Source organism: Tasmannia lanceolata, unplaced genomic scaffold (genome assembly GCF_043159265.1).
Source record: "Tasmannia lanceolata isolate RefF3 unplaced genomic scaffold, GAP_Taslan_0.1 ptg000037l, whole genome shotgun sequence".
Classification (NCBI taxonomy): domain Eukaryota; kingdom Viridiplantae; phylum Streptophyta; class Magnoliopsida; order Canellales; family Winteraceae; genus Tasmannia; species Tasmannia lanceolata.
Genome location: NW_027518714.1, coordinates 63,491,610 through 63,517,369, shown reverse-complemented (window position 1 = coordinate 63,517,369; position 25,760 = coordinate 63,491,610). Strand labels below are relative to the sequence as shown.

The window sequence follows — 25,760 nt, the reverse complement described above, 5'->3', positions numbered from 1 at the left end:
AAAATCATGAAATGCCCTTGAGTTTTGGTACTGCACCCCTTTGCTTACACCCCTAAGTTCCAAATGCTTGATTACAATCTGGTTTTGATATTTTTACTAACCCATCTTGTTCGTTTGCGTGTGAGATCCTGCCCGAAGGGTTGTTGCTGTCCTTAGAAGATCTGTGTAAAATTTCACAGAAAATGAGCAAGAAATGGGGAAAAGATGAGCCGAACATGTGCAAATATCAAAATAGGTTGTGTAGATATCATTTCTCTTTTGAAGAAGGGGGGGTGAATTCTCTTAAAATAGGTTGTCTCAAGAGGAAAAGGAAATCAAATGTATTTATGATTACATCACCAAGACACCCTTTGTGGGAAAAGAGTAGACATAAATGCATTGGGTGAGGGTGTCCACGAAGTTAATGGGGTGAAAATATATCATTTCTCTTTTCTATCCTAGACAGCCCTGTTTTGTAGAAAATGTAGTCATAAATATACTAGACTGGGGCTGTCTTGGAAGGAAGAGGGGGTCGCAAGGGAGGCCAGGGAGTCTCACTTGGTAGCCACACAGAGGAGGAGGAGAAAGAGAGAGGGAGCTCAAGCTCCACTCATCCGAATCACCATCTCCAGCCATTCTCGCCCCTCCATGGTCGCACCTCCCTATCAGCCACCATCCACCATCTATTCCCCATCGTAGCCACCACCATCCACCATCCTTTCTCCGTCTCTTCCACCATTGATTCCAGCCACTTCGCCGGAATCCGACCACCGAAACCCATCTTAGCCTCCATCTTCTATCTCCACAGCCATTACCTCCACCCTCTTGCTTTTATTGCAGCCACCACCTCCAACACCATCACCATTGCTACCCAAACCCACTTCAAAACCCATATCAAAACCACCATAGCTTCTTCCCACCAACATCAACCACCACAACCCTCATCTTCTTCCTCCATTCTACACCATCTTCACCTCAATCCCCACCATCAAAACCCTACTCGGCACCCGCCATTAACTCCGGCCATCCCACCGAAGTCCATTTATCCCTCCCATTCTCTCTCACTGATTTGGGGAAATGACTCTCTAGGGTTTCTGAAAATAAAAATGAGAAGAAGCAAAAGAGATTTATGGAATTTTAGAGAGGGTTTCATAAGGAAAGAGAAGATGGGGCTGCTCTCATTTTCCAAAGAACAGAGAATAGAAGGAGAAAGAGGGAGCCGAAGGAGATAAAGTGGGAGTTGGGTCCGAGCACCCTTGTAGCCACCAGCCACCAGCCACCGGGCTCCTTGCCGGCGGCCACATCTTCCCACCTCCTCTACACCCCCTCCACTCAGCCACAATCATCACTATCAACCCATTCCTTCTTCTTCTATCATCCCTTAAACCCTCTATCTACCACCATCTTCAAGCTTCGATCCGTCAATTCTCGAGTACAACCGACTCCAGCAAATCATTCGATCCGTGCCGACCATCTTCAATCTTAGGTAATGCTCACAATTTCTATCATTTCATTTTTATGGTTTATGGAATTGAATGGTTTGGATCATGGATAGTGTGTCTGTAAGTGATAGAAAAGATCCTCTGTACTTTCCTTGCACTCAATTTTCCTTGCCCCAAATGCTGTGATTTTTTTTAGATGGCATAAATTCGGTTTGAGGGTCTGCTCGTTTATCTTTTCTTAAATACAAGCACTGCTATGAGGTGGTACTAGAGAACTGATACTTGCATTGCTCCATTTTGATCACAACAGAGCTTCAAAATCAATTTCTGAGGGTAACTTCAAATCTGCACTATGTAATTCACATATTCAACGTTAGGTCTGATAAGTAAAGCTAGTGGATGTTCTTTGCTATTGACTTGGCTTTCACCAAATTTTATTCACAGAATTGGCTTGCCTATTCTATTTTAATTGGTTTGTCATAGTTTCCTTTTTGGGTATTGGGACAACTTCTAATTGCTATGCTTTATTTCTATGTGGGTGTCTCATGGTGTTGGGATGTGGGTTTCATAGGCTGAATTAAAAGTTTGTGATAGTTTCCTGATCCGAAAGTTACAAATTTTTTTGTGAAACTAACCTCAGTCTTGATCTACTTAAGAAACAAATGCCAATCAAGTTTAGGGGGCTGATGTCTGTACTCTTCTCTTTAATAATGGCACTCTTACTATCACTGTTCTCTTATCTCTTCAATCGGTTTAGGAAGTTTCTACCTACTTAAAATGTCAAAAAGAAAGTGTATGAGACCAGAGGGGGCAGATAACGTAACCTGACCCTGTTGATGTGAATGTGTTGATCTCTTTTCTTTTCTTTGGGTAAACCATCTTAGTGGTTCTCTACGTGATCTTGGAATGTCAAGTTGAGGAGCCCCTGTCAATGGTCCAATAGCCTGTCCTCTCATTTAACTTTCTTTGATGAAGGAAATGGACAGGTCTAATCAATCACTCAACCAGTTTTGTACTCCAACAGTTGCGCTGTTCCTTGTCATTATATGAATTGTGTTGTTCATTAGGATTGGAATAGAGATTGAGTATAAAGTTGGTTATGCCTTTAATAAATGTTGCTGTACAAGTATCAGCCACTACTAGTTGATATTGGTGCTACCCAATTTCATTGTTTGTACGAATCTAAAAAAAGGGATAGTACGCATATCAATTTTCTTGAGCCACCCCTTTGCCCTTCATGTCCTTTTTCCTATCTCATCATTTCTTACATGGGCTTAGGGGTTTCCCCTTCTTTGAGGTCATCCTTTCTTACAGGGCTTAGGGGTTCCCTTTTCTTCGAGATCACTACTTCTTATAGGGTTCAGGGGTTCTACCTTATCTTCTTTCGGGACTACTCTCTTCACGTTCCTTGGGGTACTCTCTGCATTTCATGATCCCATCGATTTTGGGAACACAACTTTGTCGGGTTTGGCGATGACGGATGGCAACCTCTTGAGCCGAAACCCCCTTTCTAAAAATGTTTTTCGAAAAGTTGTTTCGAACTACGTTGGCTTGATCCCTTTCCACAGGGTACGTAGGCAGCTTGGGACCGTCATTCCAAGTCCAGTCAAACCTTTTCAATAAACAGTTTTACATCTTTAAAAAAATCATTTAAACCTTTTAAATAAAACAGTTTCAAACCTTTCAAAACAACAAATAAACTAAAAATAAATAAATATAAAAAAGCTAAAAAATGGGCAAGGATGGTGATTGCCAGGTCACTCGGAGCCCTCTTTTCATTTCATTTCCGATTTTGATTGTAGTTTTCCGGTTTTATCGGTTTTCCGACGTTTTATCGGGTTTTGGGACGGGCGATGACGTAGCGTGGCCCCTTCACCAGGATAGTCCTTGCTGAGCTCAACGATAGGTTATGACGATCGCGAGACTCGTCCGATCTTTAGAGGATTAGGACCGCTGGGCTTGATTCCTTTAGAATCACTTCCTGAGCCTATCGTATGTCCCTTTTTATATTCTTTGGCCTTTTTGGTCCTCATATACCGTTGATTTTCCGATCCCTTTCTTTCCTTGCATCTTTTAACTCATTGTGTGTTTGTCTTTGGTTTCTTATGTGTTACTTTTAGATTGCTTGCTTTTCTAGCATGTGATTGATTACTATTTTCTTAGCATTATTTCTTGCATAGGCTCGCATGCTAGTGTGTTTATTCTATTGCTTTGGTTGTTTACTACTGTGCTTATCTGTTCATTCACATGCTTAGGCATTTATTCATTCATCTTATCTTGATTATCTGCTTAGCTGTAGCTGTGCATGTGGTTGTTTACTGCTTTCTTAGATGTGTTGAGTTATGATTAGATGTGATGAGTTAGGACTTGTTTGATTTTTTTGCCCATCTCTGGGTCATGCATACTTAGGTAGATGTTTTCTCAGGGATGCATGTTCTCATTTCACATGATTTTCGTCCAAAATTCTTCGAAGTTAATAAAAAATGGCATAAGAGACCGAGTGCTTGCACTTGGGCGAATTGGGGGCCCTAACACCTTCCCCATTCATCATCAGGCACGGACTTTTGTATCTTTGGTTATCCGTTGCAACAGAGTATTTCATGGGGTCCAGGGCCGACTTCCTTGGATGACGACTCTTCATATTTTAGGTACGTCTTGGTTTCGAGACTCCGGTCTCCGGATCAAGAGGTATCTCACATATAGCCACCCATGCTGTAGTGGCATCATTTCGAGAGTTCCTTGGTAGAGCTCTCATTCACGTGTGGAGGTCTCAGAGGATTGATGAGGATCTCGTATCCTCGCCAGCGTCCTCGGGATCGGGGTCCACAGTGGCACCCGGTTGCCGTGCATTTATCACCTAAAAATGCAACAGTCAAAGAACATTAAATGTTTTTTGATGACATGCAACCAATGTGGGTGCTTTTCATCTGATTTTTGCAAGGACGCCCCTGAGTTCTAGCATTTCTCTTTTTTTCTATACATTTTTTTTGGGGATTGAAGGATGAGAGTATGAGATGGTCATGGCTGGGTCCCAATCACATGTGAATTTGGGTGGTGCGATCGGATCTGGGTCGGATCCGTTGGACTTTTTGGGTCCGTTGACAGGCCTACTTCCTTCTTTTGCTACGCATTTATTATTTATGTCGGAAAAATAGAAAATGAGACCCCTACTCTTCCCTCTTCTCGCCCCCAACCCAATTCCCAAATTGTAGCTTCATCACTTGTAAACTTGTGAACTGAAACTTGTAAAATCACAGCAGAATAGCAGATGGGTATCGGTTGAGATCTCTCTCTATCTCTCTCTCTGCAACATGGGTTTGATTTCCAATCTGAGCCTCCTCTTCTATCTGACTAGTCTCGTCAGGGCTCAAAGTGGTGAGTTGTTCTTCTCTCTTCTAAATGAAAGGTTTGGCTTTTGCCAAACTCCGTCTGCACAATTCATGGCTATTATGTCTGTAAAACAACCCTCCCTTTTTTTTTATATTTGGAGGGTTTACAAATGTCTCTGCTTATTCCTGCTACCGTTCTATTTTTCCTTCCCAATCTATCTTATGATTCGGTAACTGGGTTGCAAAGATTTTTGCACATTTCATGCTTTCTTTAACCAAAGCATGAAAGCTTTTTTGAGCTAGTATCATAAAAGCTTTACTTTGCGTCGCTGTTTAATAATTATATCTCTCAGCAGTGTGTTGGGGTTCCACGCAGAAGCAAATAGTCCCACATCGGATAAGTGAAATGGATGGGGATGGGTTACAAGGGAATGGGCACCCTCACTCTAATGGCTAGCTATTAGGGATGAGTTCTACCCGGTTAAATTCCCAACACAGTGACTCCTGAAAATAACGCTAGTAACTAGATCAAGCCAAATTCCCAGGGAAACAGGATAGGAACCTCCTCAATATCATCCTTCCTGTGTATTTTTCGGTGGCAACGTACTTATTTTTTTTGCCTAAATGGGTTTTCTATTATCATAAAATAAATGGTGGGATCAATGTTCTAACAATTGAATTTATATTATGAGATGGCAAGCCAAAATCAAATTGTAAAACGTAATTGTTATTCAACTTGAATTGTGGTTCACTTCCATTTGAGATCATAATGGAATCATATGATTTGAATTGCAAATCGTAAAACTTTAAGAATATTGATGGCAACTTATTGAGCTTTCTGTTATTTGATTCTTGACACATGTCCTAATTTATAACTTGGGTAAAACCTGTTGTGTTTATTGTGCTAAAATGTAACAATTTCTCTTGGCAGCATTATGCCCTTCTGATTGGGAAGTCGGCCCAAATAAGGATAAATGCTTTAAATGTATGAGAAGTTCCCAATCTTGGGATAGGGCAGAGGCATTTTGTCAAGATTATCACGGACATTTGGCAGCATTGACGTCAGTCCAGGAATTAAGTTATGCTCAGAAGTTATGTGCAGAGACCGTCAATGGTTGCTGCGTTGGTGGACGAGGTTACAATTCTATCGTCGGTTTTAGTTGGAAATGGTCTGACAATATGTCACGTTGGAACGAGTCGGTGTTTCCAGGATCACCATTTCACTTCAATTGTAACAATGCTTCGTGCCGCAATATTAATCCATTCGATTCATGTAAATTGGTGACTAATGGTCATGCTTCTCTGGTCGGGGAGAGATGCAATACGTCTCATGAGTTCATATGCATGCTTGATATAGGTATTTCTGACCAACTGATACCATTCCATCCTTTGATTTTTATTTTGATATTCTCTTCTTGCTTGAGCTTTTCCAAACCTTCCTGGTTGAGATTAAATTAAACATGAACTTATTTTGATATTCTATTCTTGTTTGCACCAGAAAATAAATGTTACTACAAGCAATGCCACAAGGAGTATCTTATCATCCTAGCAATTTTTAGTGGGTTGATTCTTGCTACCACCCTAGCTGTTGTAATTTGGCTCCTTGAATACAGGCGGAGCAAAAGACGGAGAAGGTCGAGGAAAATATCTAATCCATCAGAAGCTGCCTTGGTTCCTCCATCATGGAAAGTATTCACGAATGAAGAAGTCAGGTCAATTACAAAGAATTTAAGTGAAGGAAACCGACTTATTGGAGATGCCAAGACAGGGGGCACATACACTGGGCTTTTGCCCGATGGTTCGAGGGTAGCAGTCAAGAGATTGAAGCGGTCTAGTTTTCAGAGGAAAAAAGAATTTTATTCTGAGATTGGAAGAGTAGCAAGACTTCATCATCCGAATCTTGTGGCTGTGAAATGATGTTGCTACGATCATGGAAACCATTATATTGTGTATGAGTTTGTTGCTAATGGGCCCCTGGATAGATGGCTACACCACATACCAAGGGGGGGCAGGAGCTTGGATTGGGTGATGAGAATGAGAGTTGCTACGACTCTTGCACAAGGAATTGCGTACGTATACATCTTTGATCCTTTTGTAATGCAAAGAACCGTGAATCTGGACTGCATTTCTATTCTGGTCTATATTTATGTTGTAGTTTTACTTTGGTGTTTTTATTTCGCATGATTGAAAAAGATTGTGCAATTTTCAAGTTGAATTGCTGGCTTATAGCTTAGAGATTCTGTTCCTTATGCTTCGATGGTGTGATTGAACTTTGCTAGTCAAAATAGACTAAATTACTGTCAATGACGGAAGTAGCCGCTCTAATATTTTCTTTCGTTATGATTTATAATTGTTTCTTGCTATTTTATGCTGTAATATGGATATCGTTTGATGACCATAGCTCAATTCAATTGAATGCAACTTCTTCCCCACATCTTCTTTCGCTATTTCCTCAGATACTAATGAAACATAAGTAAGAGATTTGTCTTAGAAATAATTCAAATATGTTTTAGAACTATGTAACTAGATGATGCATGATTCTCAGTTATTTTAGCAGTGTCAGCATATCCTTCTATGATAGACATCGCCTCTCTTTGATTCATCATAGCGATTGCTTTTCTTTTATCTTCATTTAAATTTTCTTGTCACTATACAGAATTCCGAAGTATGTTGAATGATAATTCAAGTGTCCACCTTGCTATATTAGGCCCTAGCTACCATTACATACAACTCCTAGAGGCCGTTTGACTTACATGCCATCCATGATAAAATTTATCCCAAAAAAGCACTTCATAATGAAGCGGAAGTAAGATAATTATCTTAGAAATAATTCATAATTGCATCTTAGAACTATGTAACTAGATATTCTCAGTTATTTTGGCACATGGCAGCCTGCTGTCCTAAGATAGACTTCAATTTCTGTTTGATTCAGTATAGCAATTCCTATTCTCTTATTTTGTATAGTTTTTGAACTCTCGTCTTTGAACATAATACAAAGTAATTTAAATGACAGCTCAAGCATCCACTTTGCTATCTAGCCATCATTGCATGCAACTCCTAGAGGCTGTTTGATTGTTGGACGCTATTCAATATATAATTTATCACAAAAAAGCACCATATCTTCAAAAAGTGAAGTGTAATCTAGCCAACAGATGGTATTCCGCTTATCCTCGTCTTTAGAAACGTTAGTGTTCTTGAAGGATAGATATCATGTGGGATAGAAATTATCTGGAACAGCCTATTCTTGAATACAAGGAATCCCAGAACATGGTCTTATCCATGAACGCCTATTCTGCAATCAAACAGCCCCTTAATGATTTCATTTGGGTCGTGAAAAAATGTGTACTGCTTCCTGTTTTTGGCTTTCTTGCATATGCCTTGTGTTAAGAAAATCCACAGGCCAAATCCGATCCGATCATGTGCAAATTAAACTGAAAAATAAAAAATAAAAGAAACACAAGCAAGCCACAAAATGAACACCAAGAGTTTACGTGGTTTGGCCAAGCCTACTCCACGGGCGAGAAACACGATCTTCCACTATGAGAAAATCAATATACAAGGATTACAATGGATTTAACCCAAAACCGAAAACCGAAAACCCTTTCCTTGCTTCCCAACCCAAGACCGTAGAAGAGAGTAACTCGAGAGAAACCCACAAGAGAAAATCCCAAAAGAAAAGCCCAAGAAGAAACCCCAAGAGGAAAGCCACTTTCTCCTTCCCTCTTTCTCTCTTCTCTCTTTCTCTCTCTCTCCCTGTCTCTCACTTTCTCAAGCCACACAAAGAGTCTCGTTCAGATGAAGGTTTCCAAGACTTATTGGAGTGATGCCGTTCTTACAGCCTGCTTCCTTGGGAACCGTCTTCCATCTTCCGTGTTGGGTGATCGTTCTCCTTTTTCCATTCTTCACCTTTCGGGTGATCCATTTCCTTTAACACCCCGTATTTTTGGTTGTCTGTGCTTTGTTCATCAGTTGTCTCCTGGGTTGGATGAGCTTGACCTCCGTTTTCAGCAGTACATCTTTCTTGGCTACTCTCGCAAACAAAAAGGGTACAAGTGTTATAGTCCCACCCTTTCGATGAACCTTTGTCTGTGCTGACGTTACCTTCTCTGAGGATATCTCCTATTTCTTTCCCACTACTACTAGCTTTGTTCCTGTATATGGGGTACCTCTTCCCTTATCTATTCCTGTCATCACTGCCTATCTTACCTGGCTTACGTAGCCCTGTCATCACTGAGTTTGGTTTACCTCCTACCTTATCTAACCCTATCATCACTGCCCATCCAAACAGGTGAAGTTTTATACTCGTCATCCGCGCGAGTTGGTGTCCACTGACACTGCTGCTCCTTCCTCTCTGTCACCTCAGTCCGATCCACCTCCTCAGTCTGGTGGATCCACCCCAGGTATTGATCTTCCGTCGCGAGTTGATGACTTGATGTCCACTGATACGCCTGTCGCTTCCTCTCTGTCACCTCATTCCGATCCACCTCCTCAGTCTAGTGGATCCGTCCAAGTATTGATGTTCTGTCTACTTCTTCTGAGTCTCCTATTGCTTCTCGACTTCGTTCACAGTCTACTACTCATATTATCTCTCATTTCTTTTCATATGATCATGTTTCTCCCTCTTACATGAGTTTTCTATCATTATTATCATCTCACGCTATACCTAAGTCTTTTGTAGAGGCCTTATCTCATCTAGGTTGGCGCTCTACTATGGAGGCAAAGATGGAGGCTCTTGCCTCTAACCATACATGGGAGCTGGTTCCTCTGCCTCTGGGTGCTTAGGCCGTTGGTTGTCGTTGGGTGTTTATTGTTAAATATTTATCTTATGGTACTGTTGATTGGTTGAAAGCCCGTTTGATGGCTAAGGGCTATACTCAGACCTTTGGTGTCGATTATATGGAGACATTTTCCTCTGTCGCAAAGATACTTTCAATTCGTGTATTCATTTCTTTGATAGTAACCGTGGACGGTATTAGTTGGATGTTAAAAATGCCTTCTTACTCGGTAACCTCTCTGAATAGATGTATATGGAGCAACCTCTTGGGTTTGTTGCTCGGGGGGAGATTGGTTCTGTTTGTCGACTTTGGAAGGTGTTATATGGGCTACAACAATCTCCACGAGCTAGGCAAATTCAGTGATGCTGTTAAGCGGATTGGTTTGAGATAATGTGTTGTTGATCACTCCGTATTCAGTGCTCACTCTGATGATGGCTATATCCTTTTGATTGTATATGTGGATGACATTGTGATTACTTGAAATCCCAAAGGGCAACACACAAGAGGGGGGCGAATTGGGTGTTTTAAAATTTTCTTCTTAAACCACAAGAGTATGTGAAATTAACCTAATTAGTTCTAGCCCTTGTTCAAATTATATTCAAGTAAAAGGAAAGAGGTTACCACAACACCACAAGAGAAGAGTGAGAGAGTGAGGAGACTATACCGCGATGTATAGTGGTTCAGTTACAACTTGACCTACTCTACTTCCCAAGTACTTGGTCTTTCCTTGGGATTTTCTCCACTATTGTGAGACTCCACAACGCCGCCTCACTAAGCGTTACAAAGAACACCTCCGCCACAAAGGGGACAAACCCTTGTTGTACAATCCGCCTCCGAGAACGTTCTCCTTCATTGCACACCGCCTTGAAGGATGAAACTCATCTTGGCAATACAAGAATGGAAGAAAGAAAAGAATACAACCTCTCAAGCCTCTTAAAGGCGAATACAACTCTCAAAGCTCACTAAATCTCTAAATGATTGAAACTAAATAGTTTTGCATAAAAACATGGCGCGGTCGACCGGGGAATCCGCAGTTGCCCGCCAAGGGCTTTCTGTTTGATTTAAAAATTTCGCTCAAAACGTTCCGCGGTCGACCGGGGCATCCTCGGTCGACCGCCAAGACCTTCCTGGACGGTTTCTGGATTTTCAGAAAACCCATCAGCGGTCGACCGACCCCCTTTGGTTGGGTTGATGCTGGAATTCCAGCCATGATCCCGCGGTCGCCCGACATAGCCCGGTCGATCGGCCATGTTTTAAAAAACTTGATTTTAAAAGTAGAGTTTAAGGGACTTTGGGCCATGGTCTTTGGGCTTTAGACTTGTGTTTTTCAGATCCTTTTATGAACTATGAAAAGTGATTTTCAAAGCGATTTGAAAACATGAATTCATGCAAACACTAAATGCCAAGAGGACTCCAATGCATTCTAAAACATATGAACCTTGAGTCTTCTCTATCTTCAATCCTCTTGATCGCTTGCATGAGCCGTTCCTTATCTTGAGATAGTCTTCTATCTTCCTCTTGCGCTTGTGGTTCCCTTGATTCTTTGAAAGACAATACGGGTTGAAGGTTGACCACCAAGACTTGACTTTCTCCAAGACGAGCCCGTGATCTTCTAGCTTCAAATGTTGATATGAATGTAACAAGTCTAAATCACAATACTAGAGAAGCCATTAGCTAACCACCATTAATTTGGGTTTGTTGATCATCAAAACATTAGTGGGATGTGCCCTTGGGCTTACATTACTGGATATGATGAGTCAGGTATTTAGAGACTCAATAAGTTCCTTTAGATAGGGTTTTGTGCTAAAGACTTGGGATGTCTATGGTACTTTCTTGGTATAGAGATGGAATACTCCTGAGGTGGTATTTCCTGGTCGCAAAGGAAATACGTTCTTGATATTCTAGAGGAGATGGGATCATTAGGAACAAAGCCAGCTCAGGTTCCTATGGATCCTAATGTGAAGCTTCTTCCGAGTTCCAAATCAGGGGGAGTTGTTAAAGGACCTTGGTAGGTATAGGAAGTTCGTGGGCAAATTGATGTACTTGACCGTGTCTAGACCTGACATATCGTACTTCACATTGCGCAGATTCCCTCCAGATAGTCAGATACTTAAGAGTGCTCTTGGGAAAGGTTTATTTTTCAAAAAGTATAATCATATGAGACTGGAAAGGTTCACAAGTGCAGATTGGGCAGGATCTCCCGTAGATAGGAGATCAACTACAGTGGTTACTATACGTTTGTGGGAGGAAATCTTGTTTCCTGGCGTAGTTAGAAATAATATGCTGTGGCTAGATCGAGTGCAGAGGCTGAGTACCAAGCTATGGCTAACACATGTGGAGAGTTGATATGGTTGAGGTCTCTTTTGACACAGATTGGCATTCGTTCTTCATCTCTAGCGCCTTTCCATTTTGACAATAGGTTAGCTCAAGCCGTTAGTTGTCAGTTGGGTGTTTATTGTCTTATGGTACTATTGATTGGTTGACAGCCCGTTTGATGGCTAGGGGTTATACTCAGAACTTTGGCAGCGATTATATGAAGAACTTTTCCCCTGTGGCAAAGATATTGTCGATTCGTGTAGTCATTTCTTTGATAGTTAATCGTGGATGGCCTCTCTATTAGTTGGATGTTAAAAATGTCTTCCTACTTGGTGACCTCCCTGAAGAGGTGTATATGGAGCAACCTCATGGGTTTGTTGCTCCGGGGGGATTGGTTCTGTTTGTCGACTTTGGAAGGTGTTATATGGGCTAAAGCAATCTCCACGAGCTAGGTTTGGAAGATTCAGCGATGCTGTAAAGCGAATTGGTTTGAGACAATGTGCTGTTGATCACTTTGTATTCAGTGCTCACTCTGGTGATGCATATATCCTTTTGATTGTATATGTGGATGACCTTGTGATTACTGGGGATGATGGGTCAGGTATTTAGAGACTCAAGAAGTTCCTTCAGACAGGGTTTTGTACTAAAGACTTGGGACGTCTATGGTACTTTCTGGGTATAGAGGTGGCATACTCCTGTGGTGGTATTTCCTTGTCGCAAAGGAAATACGTTCTTTATAGTCTAGTGGAGATGGGATCATTAGGAACAAAGCCAGCTCAGTTTCCTATGGATTCTAATGTGAAGCTTCTTCCGAAGCAGTGGGAGTTATTGAAGGACCCTGTTAGGTATAGAAGGTTGGTGGGCAAATTGTTGTACTTGACTGTGTCTAGACCCAACATATCATATATAGTGGGAGTAGTGAACCAGTTTATGAGTTGTCCTCGTACTTCACATTGGCCGGATGCCCTTCAGATAGTCAGATACTTGAAGAGTGCTCTTGGGAAAGGTTTGTTTTCAAAAAGTATAATCATATGAGACTGGAAGGGTTCACAGATGCAAACTGGGCAGGATCTCTAGTAGATAGGAGATCAACTACAGTGGTTACTATACGTTTGTGGAAGGAAATCTTGTCTCCTGGCGTAGTTAGAAATAATATTGGCTAGATCGAGCGCAGAGGCTGAGTACCAAGCTATGGCTAACACATGTGGAGAGTTGATATGGTTGAGGTCTCTTTTGACATAGATTGGTATTCGTTCTTCATCTCTAGCGCCTTTGCATTTTGACAATAGGGCAGCGATTCGTATTGCCTCTAATCCAGTGTTTCATGAGAGGGTGAAGCATATTGATGTTGATTGTCATTCCGTTCATGAGAAGCTTCAAGGTGGTGAGATTAGTACTATCTTCACTAGGTCTGCAGATCAGTTGGCCGATGTGCTCACTAAACCATTGGTTAAATCCAAGTTGAAAGATATTTGCAATAAGCTGGGGTTGTATGATTTATACACTTCAGCTTGAGGGCGTGTGTAGAGGGTATTTTGGTCTTTTACATGTAACCCTCATTATTGTATATATATCATATTACATAGGAGCTCCTTTAGACTAGACTCCATCTTCTTCCTCACTCTTCTTCTTCTTCCTCTTATCCACAATAACACTAACCATTATTGACTCTATGCGATTGTAATATCTTATTAGATGAGGTTTATACCAGGTTTTCAAAACATGGATGCAAACTAAAACGCGTCTAAAGTTTTATGTTTTATTTCAAAACTCGGTGTGGCGCTACGCATCGCGGCCGAGTACTTGATTGGTGCGGTTATAAATTGTGAGAGTCAAAGGAATTTTGATTGGCTTGGTGTTGGTAGGGCATAACACGGGCTCAGACAAAAAGGTAAAAGGGAGTCGACTTGGCAAGTCAACAATTGACACAAGGTTTTGAAAGAGTGGGTTATACTTTATTTAGTTTAATGATGATTTATGCTTTGAAATGAAGCACACTTTTTTTTCTATAAATTATTCTATTTTTGGTTTTTTCTCAAGTTTTCTATTTTTCTTTATTTATTTTTTTGAAAATGATGGATGTTTTATCAGAGAATTTATATGATGGGTGGCCGTGAAAACACGTGAAGTCTTGGAAAACAGGTACGGCCCACTTTTTTTTGATGATCCAAACGTTCATCTGTTTGGGCACAACGTAGATAGGTTGTGCCCCAAAAATCCTTTCCATAGGATGATCCTAACCCTCCGATCTGTAGAAGATTCCATAAATGGTTTTTGAAAATCTCCATATTCAGATCAGTTCAGATCGGAGGGTTAGGATTATCCAATGGAAATGATTTTTGGGACCCAACCTATTTACGTTGTGCCCAAACAGATGAACGGTTTGGATCATCAAAAAAAGTGGGTCGTACCTACTTTTTGAGACTTCACGTGTTTTCACGGCCACCCATCATCTAAATTCTCTGTTTTATCAAATAAAATTAAAAGAGCCCGTGACCGAGGTGGTCAGAGCTATGATACATGATCCCATCAAGATACACCAAATAGCAAACCTGTCAAGCTGGTTAGAAGTCAAAAATCTCTAATGATGCCCTATCAACCCTAGTCAATATCCTAACATGTTGGAAATGGACTTGTCGTTCTACCACATGATCTTGAATCTTGTCAATCAACTTCGAAAATCTCATTGGATGAGGGGAGCTCCTGTTCATCCACCTAATGACATTAATGAATCTCCCTCAAATAAGATTATCCATATATCTGGGTCCACAATCCCTATCCCTAGCAAAATGGCCCTCACTTCCACCACATTAGATTCCTTAAATTCAATAGGCCCCGAAAAGGCCCACCTGACCGACCCCGACTCGTCTCTAAGGATCCCTCCATTCCTTGTTGGACCCAAATTATTTAGGCTTGACCCATCTAAATTTAACTTTAGCCATCCTGGATCCGGGAAGGACCATTTGGAGGCTACAACCTTTGACCTTTCCTTAGAGGAGCAAATCTCACATTTAACGTCATCTGATATCTAAGGTTGAATATAACCTAAATTCAGGAAGGATTCTAGCCCAAGAGATAATAAAGGAGCTCATCCTCTAGTAGGTAAATGACGAACTCTTAGCCACATTGTTGAAGGTTCGGGCATTCCTTTCTTTCCAGAGAGCCCAGGGAGTCGCTAGCAGTGCTAGCTTCCGAAGGGTCATCCATTGGTAGTCATCCCTTTAAATTTTTGTATAAGAAACTCAAAAAGTTGCCTCACACTGAGGCTTATCACTTGCCGCACAAGAGAGTTGAACACCTTGTCTCATGTTTCTGCCCCTGAAAACATTGGGCTTATTATATATACTTAATAAAAAATTCTTCTATATTAATCCTTAAAGGGAAAGAAGATTGATGTTTTTTTCTGCCGTTCTGCTTTTGATCTGAAAGGTTTCCATATACTTCCTCCTGATAAGATGGTTTCGCTGTTTTTGGTGACTACCAGTTCTGTTTAATAAACGCTATATGACTCTATTCCCTCTGCTCAATTTGTTTCACTCCGTTTGACTAGTTTTTTATTGACTTTTTACCTCCCTATTCACTGAGTTTGATGTTGAGCTATGTCGTCAAGTCTCAGAGACATCTAGAAACAGGACCACTTTTCTCTATATTAGGCTTGGAACAATATTTTCCGTTGGTTGAGCTACTTTCTGGTTTATTGTTAACACAAAAAAGTTAAACCACGCATGTCATATGCTGATTCTAGTGTTCAGATATACCAGACAGGAACTAACTATTACGTCCTTGAAAATTTATATCATCTTTGGCTTATAGTCATAGGTAAAATCTTTGGAATTTGAAAAAAATTGGATTATGGACATTCCTATCATCAAAGATCACTCTATCAATACACTCTGAAATTATGTTCGCATAGCCATAGCCCCTTTCTGTAAAAATAAACATGTTGTATAGTAGGGACTGAGAATGTTACTACTTAGTTCGGTTGTGTTCTTGTTTTTGTTTTACTGGTGTTCTTTAGATCACATATAGCCCCTTTATGTAAAAACACAGACATTTTGCACTCTAGGGACTGAGTAAGTTACTTGGTTCGGTTTTTAGCTTGTTTTGTTTAACTGGTGTTCTATAGATCTGTCAAACAACCAATTACTCCAAAAGCTTAAGCTGTTGGAGAAGGTGTTATTTAATCTTTTATACTCTTAACACTCCCCCTCACGTGTGACCACCCCTCCTTTTTAGGGTGGCCTACACGTGGCACATGTTTTTCTGTTTTGGGTTGGCCATTAGATGTGGATTTTTAATATCAAGTAGTTTTGAACTCAAGACCTTTGCTCCGATACCATGCGGAGTCGATCGTGTCGGCAAGGGCAACAAGCTAGTGGGAGCTGGAGTGCCCTGGGTTTAAATGAAATTGTTACGATAAGAATGTAGCAGATTATAATTGTTCCTAATGATTATTGAACTATTCTCTTTCAGTTATTAGTACATTTGTTCACCCTAAATGATTTTTCTATTCAATTGCAGAAGATTTTGGCAAACCATTATTTTGGAAAATTTCAATTGTCTTATCTATAATATGGATCTTGATGTGTTGTTTTAAATTGAATTCTTATATTGGTTCAGTTTCTATCATTCTGCTGACCTTATTTTTATCCCCAGGATTAGAGAATTTTAATGAGGGTGCGTTTGCGCACGAGGACGTCTAGGAGCGTAGGATGATGGGAGCAAATAATTAAGGAAGACGATACCCCTCGTCAACACTTTGAATTCATTTTAAATTGACTCGTTCGAGACTTTACTTAATTGAGTAGATTGGTTTTAAATTAAAGTCATTGTAAGGAGACATTTTGGAAATGGAATAAGAGCGATGGCTATTTAATTTTCATGGTTGGTTAAACAAAAAAAAAAAATTATGGGTATTTTGGCAGGTGTTTGCTTGTAGCAATCCGGTCATGAAAATCGGGTCGTTACAGTAGTTCTCCATAACTCTAATTTAGCATTTACTCCTGCTTTGGTTTCGTCGATTAATACTATATCATCTGCAAATAACATACACCACGGCACCTCATCCTGGATACCCTCCGTAAGCTAATCCATAACTAGCGTAAAAAGATAAGGGCTTATAGCTAATCCTTGGTGCAGTCCTATTGTAATTGGAAACTCACTAGACGTGTCATCCGTGGTTCTAACACTAGTTATTGCTCCATCGTACATATCCTTAATCGCATCAACATATTTAGTAAGCACTTTTTTCCTTTCAAGGACCCACCACATAACACTCCTAGGAACCCTATCATACGCTTTCTCCAAATCAATGAAAACCATATGAAGGTCCTTTTTATTTTCTCTAAATCTCTCCATTAACCGCCTAATCAAGAAGATAGCTTCCATAGTCGATCGTTCGAGCATGAAACCAAATTGATTCTCTGACACCTTAGTCTCTTTTTTTAGTCTATGCTCATTTACCCTCTCCCAAAGCTTCATGGTGTGACTCATTAGCTTAATTTCCCGGTAATTGGTGCAACTCTGAATATCCCCTTTATTCTTATAAATAGGTACTAATGTTTCACTGTTAATTTTTTTTTCAAAAAAGGTACTAATGTACTCTTTTTCCACTCATCAGGCATCTTCTTAGTCTTCAAAATATTGTTAAATAATCTAGTTAACCAAACTAAACCCACATCACCCAAGCATCTCCAAGTTTCAATAGGAATATCGTCAGGCCCCCTAGCGTTACCTAATTTCATATGTTTCATAGCTATTCTTACCTCTGATGTTCGGATTCTACGAACAAACCTCCGATTTGTATCATCAAAAGCGTTATCAAGTTCTCCCAAATTTACTACATGTTCTCCATTAAACAACTTATCAAAATTTAATTCCATCCAGCCACATTGTGTGTGTAAATGCGGCTGTTTCTCTCCCAAATTTGCCAAATAACATGCATGGGACGAGTTCCCAAAGGATTTTTCCGACACTTCCAAAAGGACTACCTCCCCAATTGAGAAGGATATTCATAATTGAGCACCGAAACACCCAGAAGCTCCAAAGCCCTTAGGACAAGCACACCAAAGGCGGCATGAAAACGGATAATGGACCATTAGATGATCTAATGACTTTTCATCCTACTTGCATAAGATGCCATCTCCTTTGGAGAGAAGGCAATCACTCGTGGTGGTGCGATTGACTTCCAAAGCCTTTAAGAAGGATATTTCCTCCCAAATCAAGCAAGCTATGACACAAAGATTGAATGAAAAAGGAGCTTGGGTGCATAGTAACCAAATTCTTTTGACAAGTTCAAGGAAAGAAAGGTAAGACTTGCTAAGGAGCCCTATTAAGGATGGGAGGCTATCAATGTCACTATCTTTAAGGTTTTTTCCAAGTCTATTCACCCGTCTAAAGACCACCCACCTCCTCCCCATCCCATGCTAAACCTAACTCAGGATTCATATAGGGACCTAGGACCACATATTGACCACCAATAGTGAGGTTGATATTTATAATCATTCAAAAAAAAATTGGTGACGTTGATTTCTTGGAACGCGCTAAGTTGGATAAGATGGGCTTTGAGGCAAGGGGACCCCCTTTCCCCTTTTCTCTTTATGATTATGGCGGAGATGCTTAGTAAAATGCTAGATAAGGGTAAAGATATGAGTTTGATCGAAGGATTGAGGCTTAGCGAAGAGGGCCCACAAATTTCTCATCTTTATTTTGCCGATGACACTTTAGTGTTTAGTGTTCCTTCTATAGAAAAGATTTTGAAGCTCAAAGCGATTTTAAGGTCTTGTGAGATTTTCTAAGGACAGAGATCAAATTTCTCCAAATCCAAGATTCTTGGGATTCATGTGGCCCAATTTGAGTTGGAAGGGTTGGCTAGTCTTTTGAGTTGCAGTGTTGGCGTTTTCCCTACTACCTATTTGGGTCTTCCGTTGGGGCATTGCAAACCAAAAAAGAAACAATGGGACCCTATTGTTGATAGAGTAGAGAGAAGGCTTGACACGTGGAAGCGTAATTTGGTATCCTTGGGTGGGAGAATTACACTTATTAAGGCGGTCTTGGCTAATATTCCGATTTATCAATTGTCCGTATTTAAATGTCCGATTAGGCATTGTGAAACATATCGAGTATATTCAAAGAAGATTTCTTTGGGGGGGCGCGAATGATAAAAGGAAAATGCATTAGTGAAATGGAAGGAAGTTTGCAAACCTTTGAAGTTGGGAGGCTTGGGAATTAGAAGGCTTAAGGAGGTAAACATGGCCCTCCTTAGTAACTGGCTTTGTAGATTTGGGGAGGAAAGTCATCATTTGTGGGTCCACTTAATTGGAGATAAGTGAGTAGGTCATGGAAATTGGATATCTGACGATAAATTCAAGAAAAGGGGGGTGACAATGTGGAGAGATATCTTAAAACTGAGGTTTAAGTTTAACAATGGGATTCGCTTCAGGGTTTACTCAGGGGAAAGAGTTAGGTTCGGGCATAACAAGTGGTGTGGTGAGACTTCTTTTAAATACATGTTTGCTGATATTTTCTTGATTGCGTTTAACAGGGAGGCATGGGTTTCAGATTATATGCTGCTTGGGGAAAATGGTATTTCTTGGAATTTTAATTTTCGCAGAATTTTTTTTGATAGAGTTAGAGAGTATAACTCAACTCCTAGAGATGCTAGAGTCGCAATACATAAGCCATTCGAGGGCGGACAAAAGGGTTTGGATTTGGTGCATTTCAGGGGAGTTTAATGTCAAGTCATTCTACCTTCAGCTCACTTCCTGCACGGGATCTCTTCAGGCAGCCAAAGTTTGGAGCATTCCTGCTCCTCCCAGGGTGTGTGCTTTTGGTTGGACGGCGATCCTCAATAAGATTCTAATAGCAGATCATCTTAGAAGTCGGAATATGTTGATAGTGGATCACTGTGCATTGTGCATAGAGGCCGGGGAGTCGGTGGACCACCTCCTCTTACATTGCAAATTTGCGCGTTCCGTTTGGAGTAGGATCCTTCAGAGGTTTGGATTGGATTTGATTTTCTCTGCCAAGTTGGTGGACTTAGCCAACTGTTGGGATTTCTCCCCTTGGCGTAAGAAAGGTAAGATATTATTGAGGTTATCTCTATTGGCTGCGATTTGGTCTATCTGGAAGGAGAGAAATGCTAGAGTTTTTAAAGGTGTGAAGAAAAGGCCTCTCTTCGTATCCACCATGGTTGTCGCTTTATCTATCTCGTGGGCTAGAGCTCTCCCCGAATTTAGATTCACCTCGGCTTACGAACTTTGGTTTGGTTGGAGAGAGGTGTGTTCTAGTAGTGAACGTGAAGATTCTGGCGGCCCACAATGGAGCCCTCCTCCTCCGGGGTGCCTAAAGCTTAACTTTGACGGCTCTAGCTTAAGCAACCCCGGTCCGTCTGGATTGATGGCCTTCTTAGAGACGAGCTGGGGAATAAAGTTTGGGCTTTCTCTAGCCCAATAGGAGTGGCATATTCAAATGAGGCAGAGATCAGAGCAGCCTTACAGAGTATCAGATTCGTTGAGTCCATCGATTTAGCAAAGGTGACTGTGGAGGGTGATTCTCTTAATGTCATTCGGTGGTTGAAAGGTAATATACCCACCCCTTGGAGATTTGCCAGGTGGATCGACGAGATTAGAGTTCGGTTGGGAGATTTGGAAGTAGTCTTTCACCATGTCAAGAGATTTGCCAACGCTGGGGCAGACAAGCTTGCTAGAGTTGGAGTGGGAAAACAAGAGCATCAGCTATTTGATTTCTTATCTCCCTAATGGCTGTGTGTAGTGTTGCTTTTCTGATCTTCTTTGTATCTTGCCATCTTGGTTGACCTTCTCGGTCAGTTTGGCCTTGTATATTGTTCCTCTTCTTTTATTAATAATATATTACCATTCAAAAAAAAAATGTATATTCATTTTGGTGAGATTGCAAGTAATATAACCATAAGTTATTTATAAACAGTCGAGATCTATTTTTTATTGGTATTTATAAATACCTGAACATAGTCATTAATCACAATTTCCTTTTTATAAATACCACCTAAAGTTATAACAAACCATATAAAGTTTGATGGAAAACAAACTCTTGTGATGATTATCGGTTGAGAACCCGTGAACAAAAAGAGGGGGAAGTTGGGGACAAGAGAGATGTGATGAGGAGTCTCCTCAGCCCAACCTCTATAAGAGTCCCCTCCACGTCCCAACTTGCACACGACTTCAAGCTTTCCATCCCCTTGCAGTCCAAGGCAAGTAGAGCATATGAAAGCCGGTCCCCATCACTGTTGGTCGTGAAGCAAGGAGAAACCAGAGAGGAGAGACATTTGCGAGCTTCTGTTGATGATCATGATCTCTGGTTGACGCTCGCGCACAAAGGAACCGACACCCATGGACTCTAGTAAGCGCTTTACGACCATTAGTTTCAAAATGAATAGAATCTAATGAATACATGTAATTTTCGAAGTTTAAACACCCAAGATCCGTGATCGTGCTCCTATCGAAAAGAGCACTTACAATATCAACATTCAGCACTGCAAACTACTCCGAGCAGAGTTATCAAAATCTGATCCCAATTTAAACCCTATAAATCAAGCCAAATCCAAACACAAATTTGCATTTGTAATTCAATTGAATATAGAAAAATATAAATTACAAATTCATTTGAAATAGATGGCATGGAGTTTTACTACTTTTAATGTTTAAATGAGGAAACGAAGGGAGATGAGTTGGAATTACTTCATCAAAAGATAAACTGAAATGAAGTTGGAGGTTAAATTTTAAAAACATTATGTTTTGATGCCCGAATACTCACAATGCTCTACAGTCGACAAGGAATCCTATCATTCAATCTGAATTCAATTTGCTCAATCTTATTTCTAAAAAATTATGATTATTTCTGGACCTTTTATTCGGTTTTCTAGAAAGGGAAAAGAAGAAGAAGAAGAGAGAATCCAAAACTCTACAAATTAAATTCAGAGTTTGCCCTACTACAACAATTTAAGATGAAGTTATATAAATAAGAATTCAAAAGCAGGAAAGCAGATTACTTAATTAGGGATTTGTTAAACCTCTAACCCTGTCGACGAGGACAGGGGAAAGGCGAAAGACGTCGGCTTTCTTGCGTAATTTGGAATTCTTCCGTAATACACCCAAACAAATGAGCTGGTAGAGATGGTCGTTGGCAAAGTCGGACGGAATCCCGAAGGAGGCTAGAACAAGCAGCAAGCCTAGGGCATCCGAAGGTCTGGCATTGGGAATGCCACCTTCTTCATGGAGGAGGCGGGTGCGCCAAGCAATGGCGGCCGTCTCAGCCTCTGCCTTGACAAAAGGGTCGATGATGTCTTGGGCTTGGGAGAAGGAGAAGCCTGGTCTGGCCGCCGCCGCATAGAGGAAGAATTCGAGGATGAGTAAGCAGGGTGTGCCGATAGGAGCACAAGTAGGTGTTGTTGTTGTTGTTTGGAGATAAAAGGCAGCAACGCAATCCAAGACAAGACTTGGTGGGTTGGGAGCCCCTGTCAGCGCCTTAGAAACCTCGTCATGGAGCTTGTTGGTGTGGTGAAGATGGGTGGCCACGTATTGGTGCAGGCTCCCGCTATTCATGGTGTCGCAGATTCTTTCGATCTCAGAAACATCGGGTGAGTCGAGCATCTCAATGGAATTCTGGAGAGAGCGGAGATGGTGCTCCAACTCGTTCCATTGTTTGGTGAAAATGGAGAGAGCAGAGGAGAGGCCATTCAACTCGCTTACACATGATTTAACAAGAGAAGAAGAAGATGAAGGAGCCTCCACTTGTTCTGCTTCTTCTTCTTCATTTTGCGAAGGTGAAAATGGCTCTAATTTCACACATATACAAGACATTTGATCTGCATTTTGCCAAGGTGAAACTGGGACTTGCTCTGCTTTCACACGAGCCATCATCATCGATGTAGAAGACATGCCCACACTCCCTCACTACAAAGCCTAATGCAGAGGGAGCAAAACCCTAGGTAGATCGATACTAGATGGAAAACAGAACACAGAGCGTGAGCCAAAAAAAAGATCAGACGGACAGAGCGAGGGAATTAAAAAAACTAGAAGAACACCTGGCCGCAGCACATGCGTTGATTTAGGGTAATGTGATGGACACAGATTTCACTTGTTTTTATAATGGGACCAACTCACCTTGTCTTCTTTCGCTTTCCTAAAGAAAGTATTAAACCCCCACCCACACCTAGAGTTGTTAATAAAAGACGAGGTGAGTTCATCAAATCAACCGTCTTCTATCATATTATTATTAACAACTCTAACATTACTTTCTAATTCCATACTCATGAGAAATTCGAGCCTCCACCATCTCTTTCACAGTAACACTATTCAACAGAAAGATGAGGAAGAAAAAAGATGGATGGGGCGCAGTCCTAGTATTGAATTCAAATCTACTTGCCTCGACTTTGAGGTATGGGATTAATCTCAACTTAAAACCACATTAAATTCAAATCTACTCACATTACATATGAAGCTCTCACTCATCTTCCTTTTTTTTTTTTTGCTTAGGCAAGAGAAATTGAACTAGGGAGAAACAAAGTTGAGCAAAAGCATGAGGGAGAAGACCTGAATAAAAGGAACACCCCAAGACTGGCATCCAGAATAATACATATCAAGGTCTCACTCAGTATGCTCAGATGTAGTGTTCACTGCAGTTAGCAATGCAATTATTCTCTATTATCAAATGTATGCTGGAGTTTGTACCACGAAAACAAGGAGATCTGTAAGGGGAAATGATTCGAAACCAATCAAATGATGTGCGCAATCATTCCTAGTTTCCTACTGACGGATGGCTTTAGACAAAATGGATCAATTCATTTTTCTTATTTTCATCAACTTGGATACTGTTAGTAAGAACAAGATGCACACACAATGAGCCTAGTGACTCAACTCTATAAACTTAGAACGGACAACTATTTAGTACCCAACAAATCATTATTTTTCTCAATTTCTATTGCATACATTCATGAAATACTTGAGTAAGAAACAATCCTCACAAGCTTACATGATGAAAAGATCACCTAAATGACATTAGACAAATTTTCAAGTATTTCGAAGACCTGCACAGTCGTCATAACGCTCACATGTAGAAGCCAATTGTAATTCAACATTGGAGGCCTGATGTCCTTTGGGAGGCATTGGGGTGGTTCCAAATAATTTTGCTAATGATTTCATGTATATTTGCATTATGGGGTAACAAACTGTCAAAATCCCATAGAGCCAGAAAAACTTGTTCGCCTGTAGCAAACACCCATAATTCAGAAGTAAGCTTGGGGATAGAGGGCAGAACTATCATGGGCTTCACTTTGAGCAACAGTGTCAGCAAACTGATAAAGGTTGGATCCTGTGATCCTTTTGATAACAACCCATTTGCCCCCATAAAGCCTTGCATTGCTGAAGATGGGAAGCTCTGTCCACCAGTTGTGCTGTCGTTCCCATGCCAACTGTATGTTCCCATCCTGTTGTTGTTGCCCATTCCAGGAAATGAACCATTTCCAACAACCCCACTTCCAGCTGATGGCCCAGCTCCAAGAAAATTTCCAGCAGGCAGCAGTCCTCTCTCAGATAGCGCACCAACGGGTCCTGCCAAGGTGCCTCCTGAGAAGCCACTGAGATTGCCAGGGTGTCCACCATCTGACAACCCATCATGCAGCAGTAAGCTCTTTTCCTGAGATGGGATAACCTTAGGAGGAGGAGGAAGAGGGTGCCTTTGTGCCGCAGTGGTAGGCCGGTGATGTTTTGCTTTATGAGTTTTCAGTTTATCCAATGACACGTGTTCATCAGCTTTTCTCTTTGAAGCTACCTTCAAATTCTCCAAATTGGCAATTTTCTCATCGATCTTCCAGCTGGAAAGCTTTGCACGATCAAGCTGGTGGTCCTCCACGCATCTGATAACTGATTTTAAAGCAGCTAGCTGCTTTTCATCTGCCTCTTTCTGTGCCATAACATCACAGTGTAACAACATAAATAAAGGGTAAGCCCGATATGCAAAATTTAGGATTTATAAACTCTAACAAGATAACCATACCAAAACCACAGGCGAACCCTGTCCTCCTCTACTCATTTTTTTGGTAGTTTGGTTGACTCCCTGTATAAAGAATGACAGCAGAGACACAGGAGGGAACTTGTCCTCGAGCTTGAAAGCACAGGAAAGACCAATGGCCTCAACATGCATCCCATTATCTACCATCCCCTGAATAATATCTGTGACATAAGACAGAAAACATAAATAGGCATTCACGTCATTTTCATGTAGTTGCCATATACATGTAGAATAACCGTTTAGTGAGGATACAGCATACTAAAGAACAGTATCAAAACTCAAAAAACAACAAAAGCACCCCCCCACACATTGATGCTCAAGGGATTAAAGAAAGAGAATGATTGTTTGTGATGTGATGCTCAAGCCAACATTCTGAAAGTTGAAGTTGAACATGGAAGGGTAAGATCAGAACAGACTGAATCCTAAAATCAGAATTTAAAGTTTAAACCGCAGGAGTGTTTCAAAAGTTTCTAGAGAATAATGAGAAATTTGATGAATGCTTAAAATTTTCCAACAAACCAATCATACCCTAAAATTTTGTATCAATTTTTTTGTTAAATTATACAATTCCTTTATTTATATTTTCTAGACAGCAAATAGAACTTTATAAAAGCAGGAGAATGTTATAAAGAAGGTGGGCCAGAGATTACCTCGCGTATAACGAAGCCCTCCAACTCCTTCCTGGGCGGAAGAGTCCACTATTACAATAGTAATTCGAACATGACAGGAACGAAAGGAATTAAAATTACATCTCTGAAAATAACTCGTCAATGATGCCCGCTAATCTTCAATAGCTTGTAGAGGACTTCTTAGTCCAAGAAATGATGTTAGCTGAGTCCAAGAAATGATGTTAGCCGAGTCAACCTTCCATG

At 40.8% G+C, this 25,760-nt stretch overlaps 2 protein-coding genes across 5 annotated transcripts; one reads left to right on the top strand and one right to left on the bottom strand.

Annotated features, from left to right (window-relative positions):
* Positions 1–502: 502 nt before the first annotated feature.
* On the top strand, positions 503–23,683 carry LOC143859946 (C-type lectin receptor-like tyrosine-protein kinase At1g52310). Of its 4 annotated transcripts, none has more exons than XM_077370417.1 (5): positions 503–1,465; positions 5,682–6,107; positions 6,249–6,819; positions 23,182–23,256; positions 23,355–23,683. In XM_077370417.1, exons 2-3 carry the CDS (start codon positions 5,738–5,740, stop codon positions 6,665–6,667), a joined length of 789 nt encoding a protein of 262 aa, XP_077226532.1. In that variant the 5' UTR covers positions 503–1,465; positions 5,682–5,737; the 3' UTR covers positions 6,668–6,819; positions 23,182–23,256; positions 23,355–23,683. The 4 variants fall into 4 exon arrangements, with proteins under 4 accessions (XP_077226532.1, XP_077226531.1, XP_077226533.1 ...); XM_077370416.1 differs by having other exon boundaries at positions 23,166–23,256; XM_077370418.1 differs by lacking the exon at positions 23,182–23,256.
* Positions 23,684–23,767: 84 nt separating this feature from the next.
* LOC143859945 (uncharacterized) lies at positions 23,768–25,041 on the bottom strand. Its single transcript, XM_077370414.1, has 2 exons — positions 24,874–25,041; positions 23,768–24,780 (listed from the first exon to the last, which is right to left on the bottom strand). Exons 1-2 carry the CDS (start codon positions 25,033–25,035, stop codon positions 23,950–23,952), a joined length of 993 nt encoding a protein of 330 aa, XP_077226529.1. The 5' UTR covers positions 25,036–25,041; the 3' UTR covers positions 23,768–23,949.
* Positions 25,042–25,760: the final 719 nt, after the last annotated feature.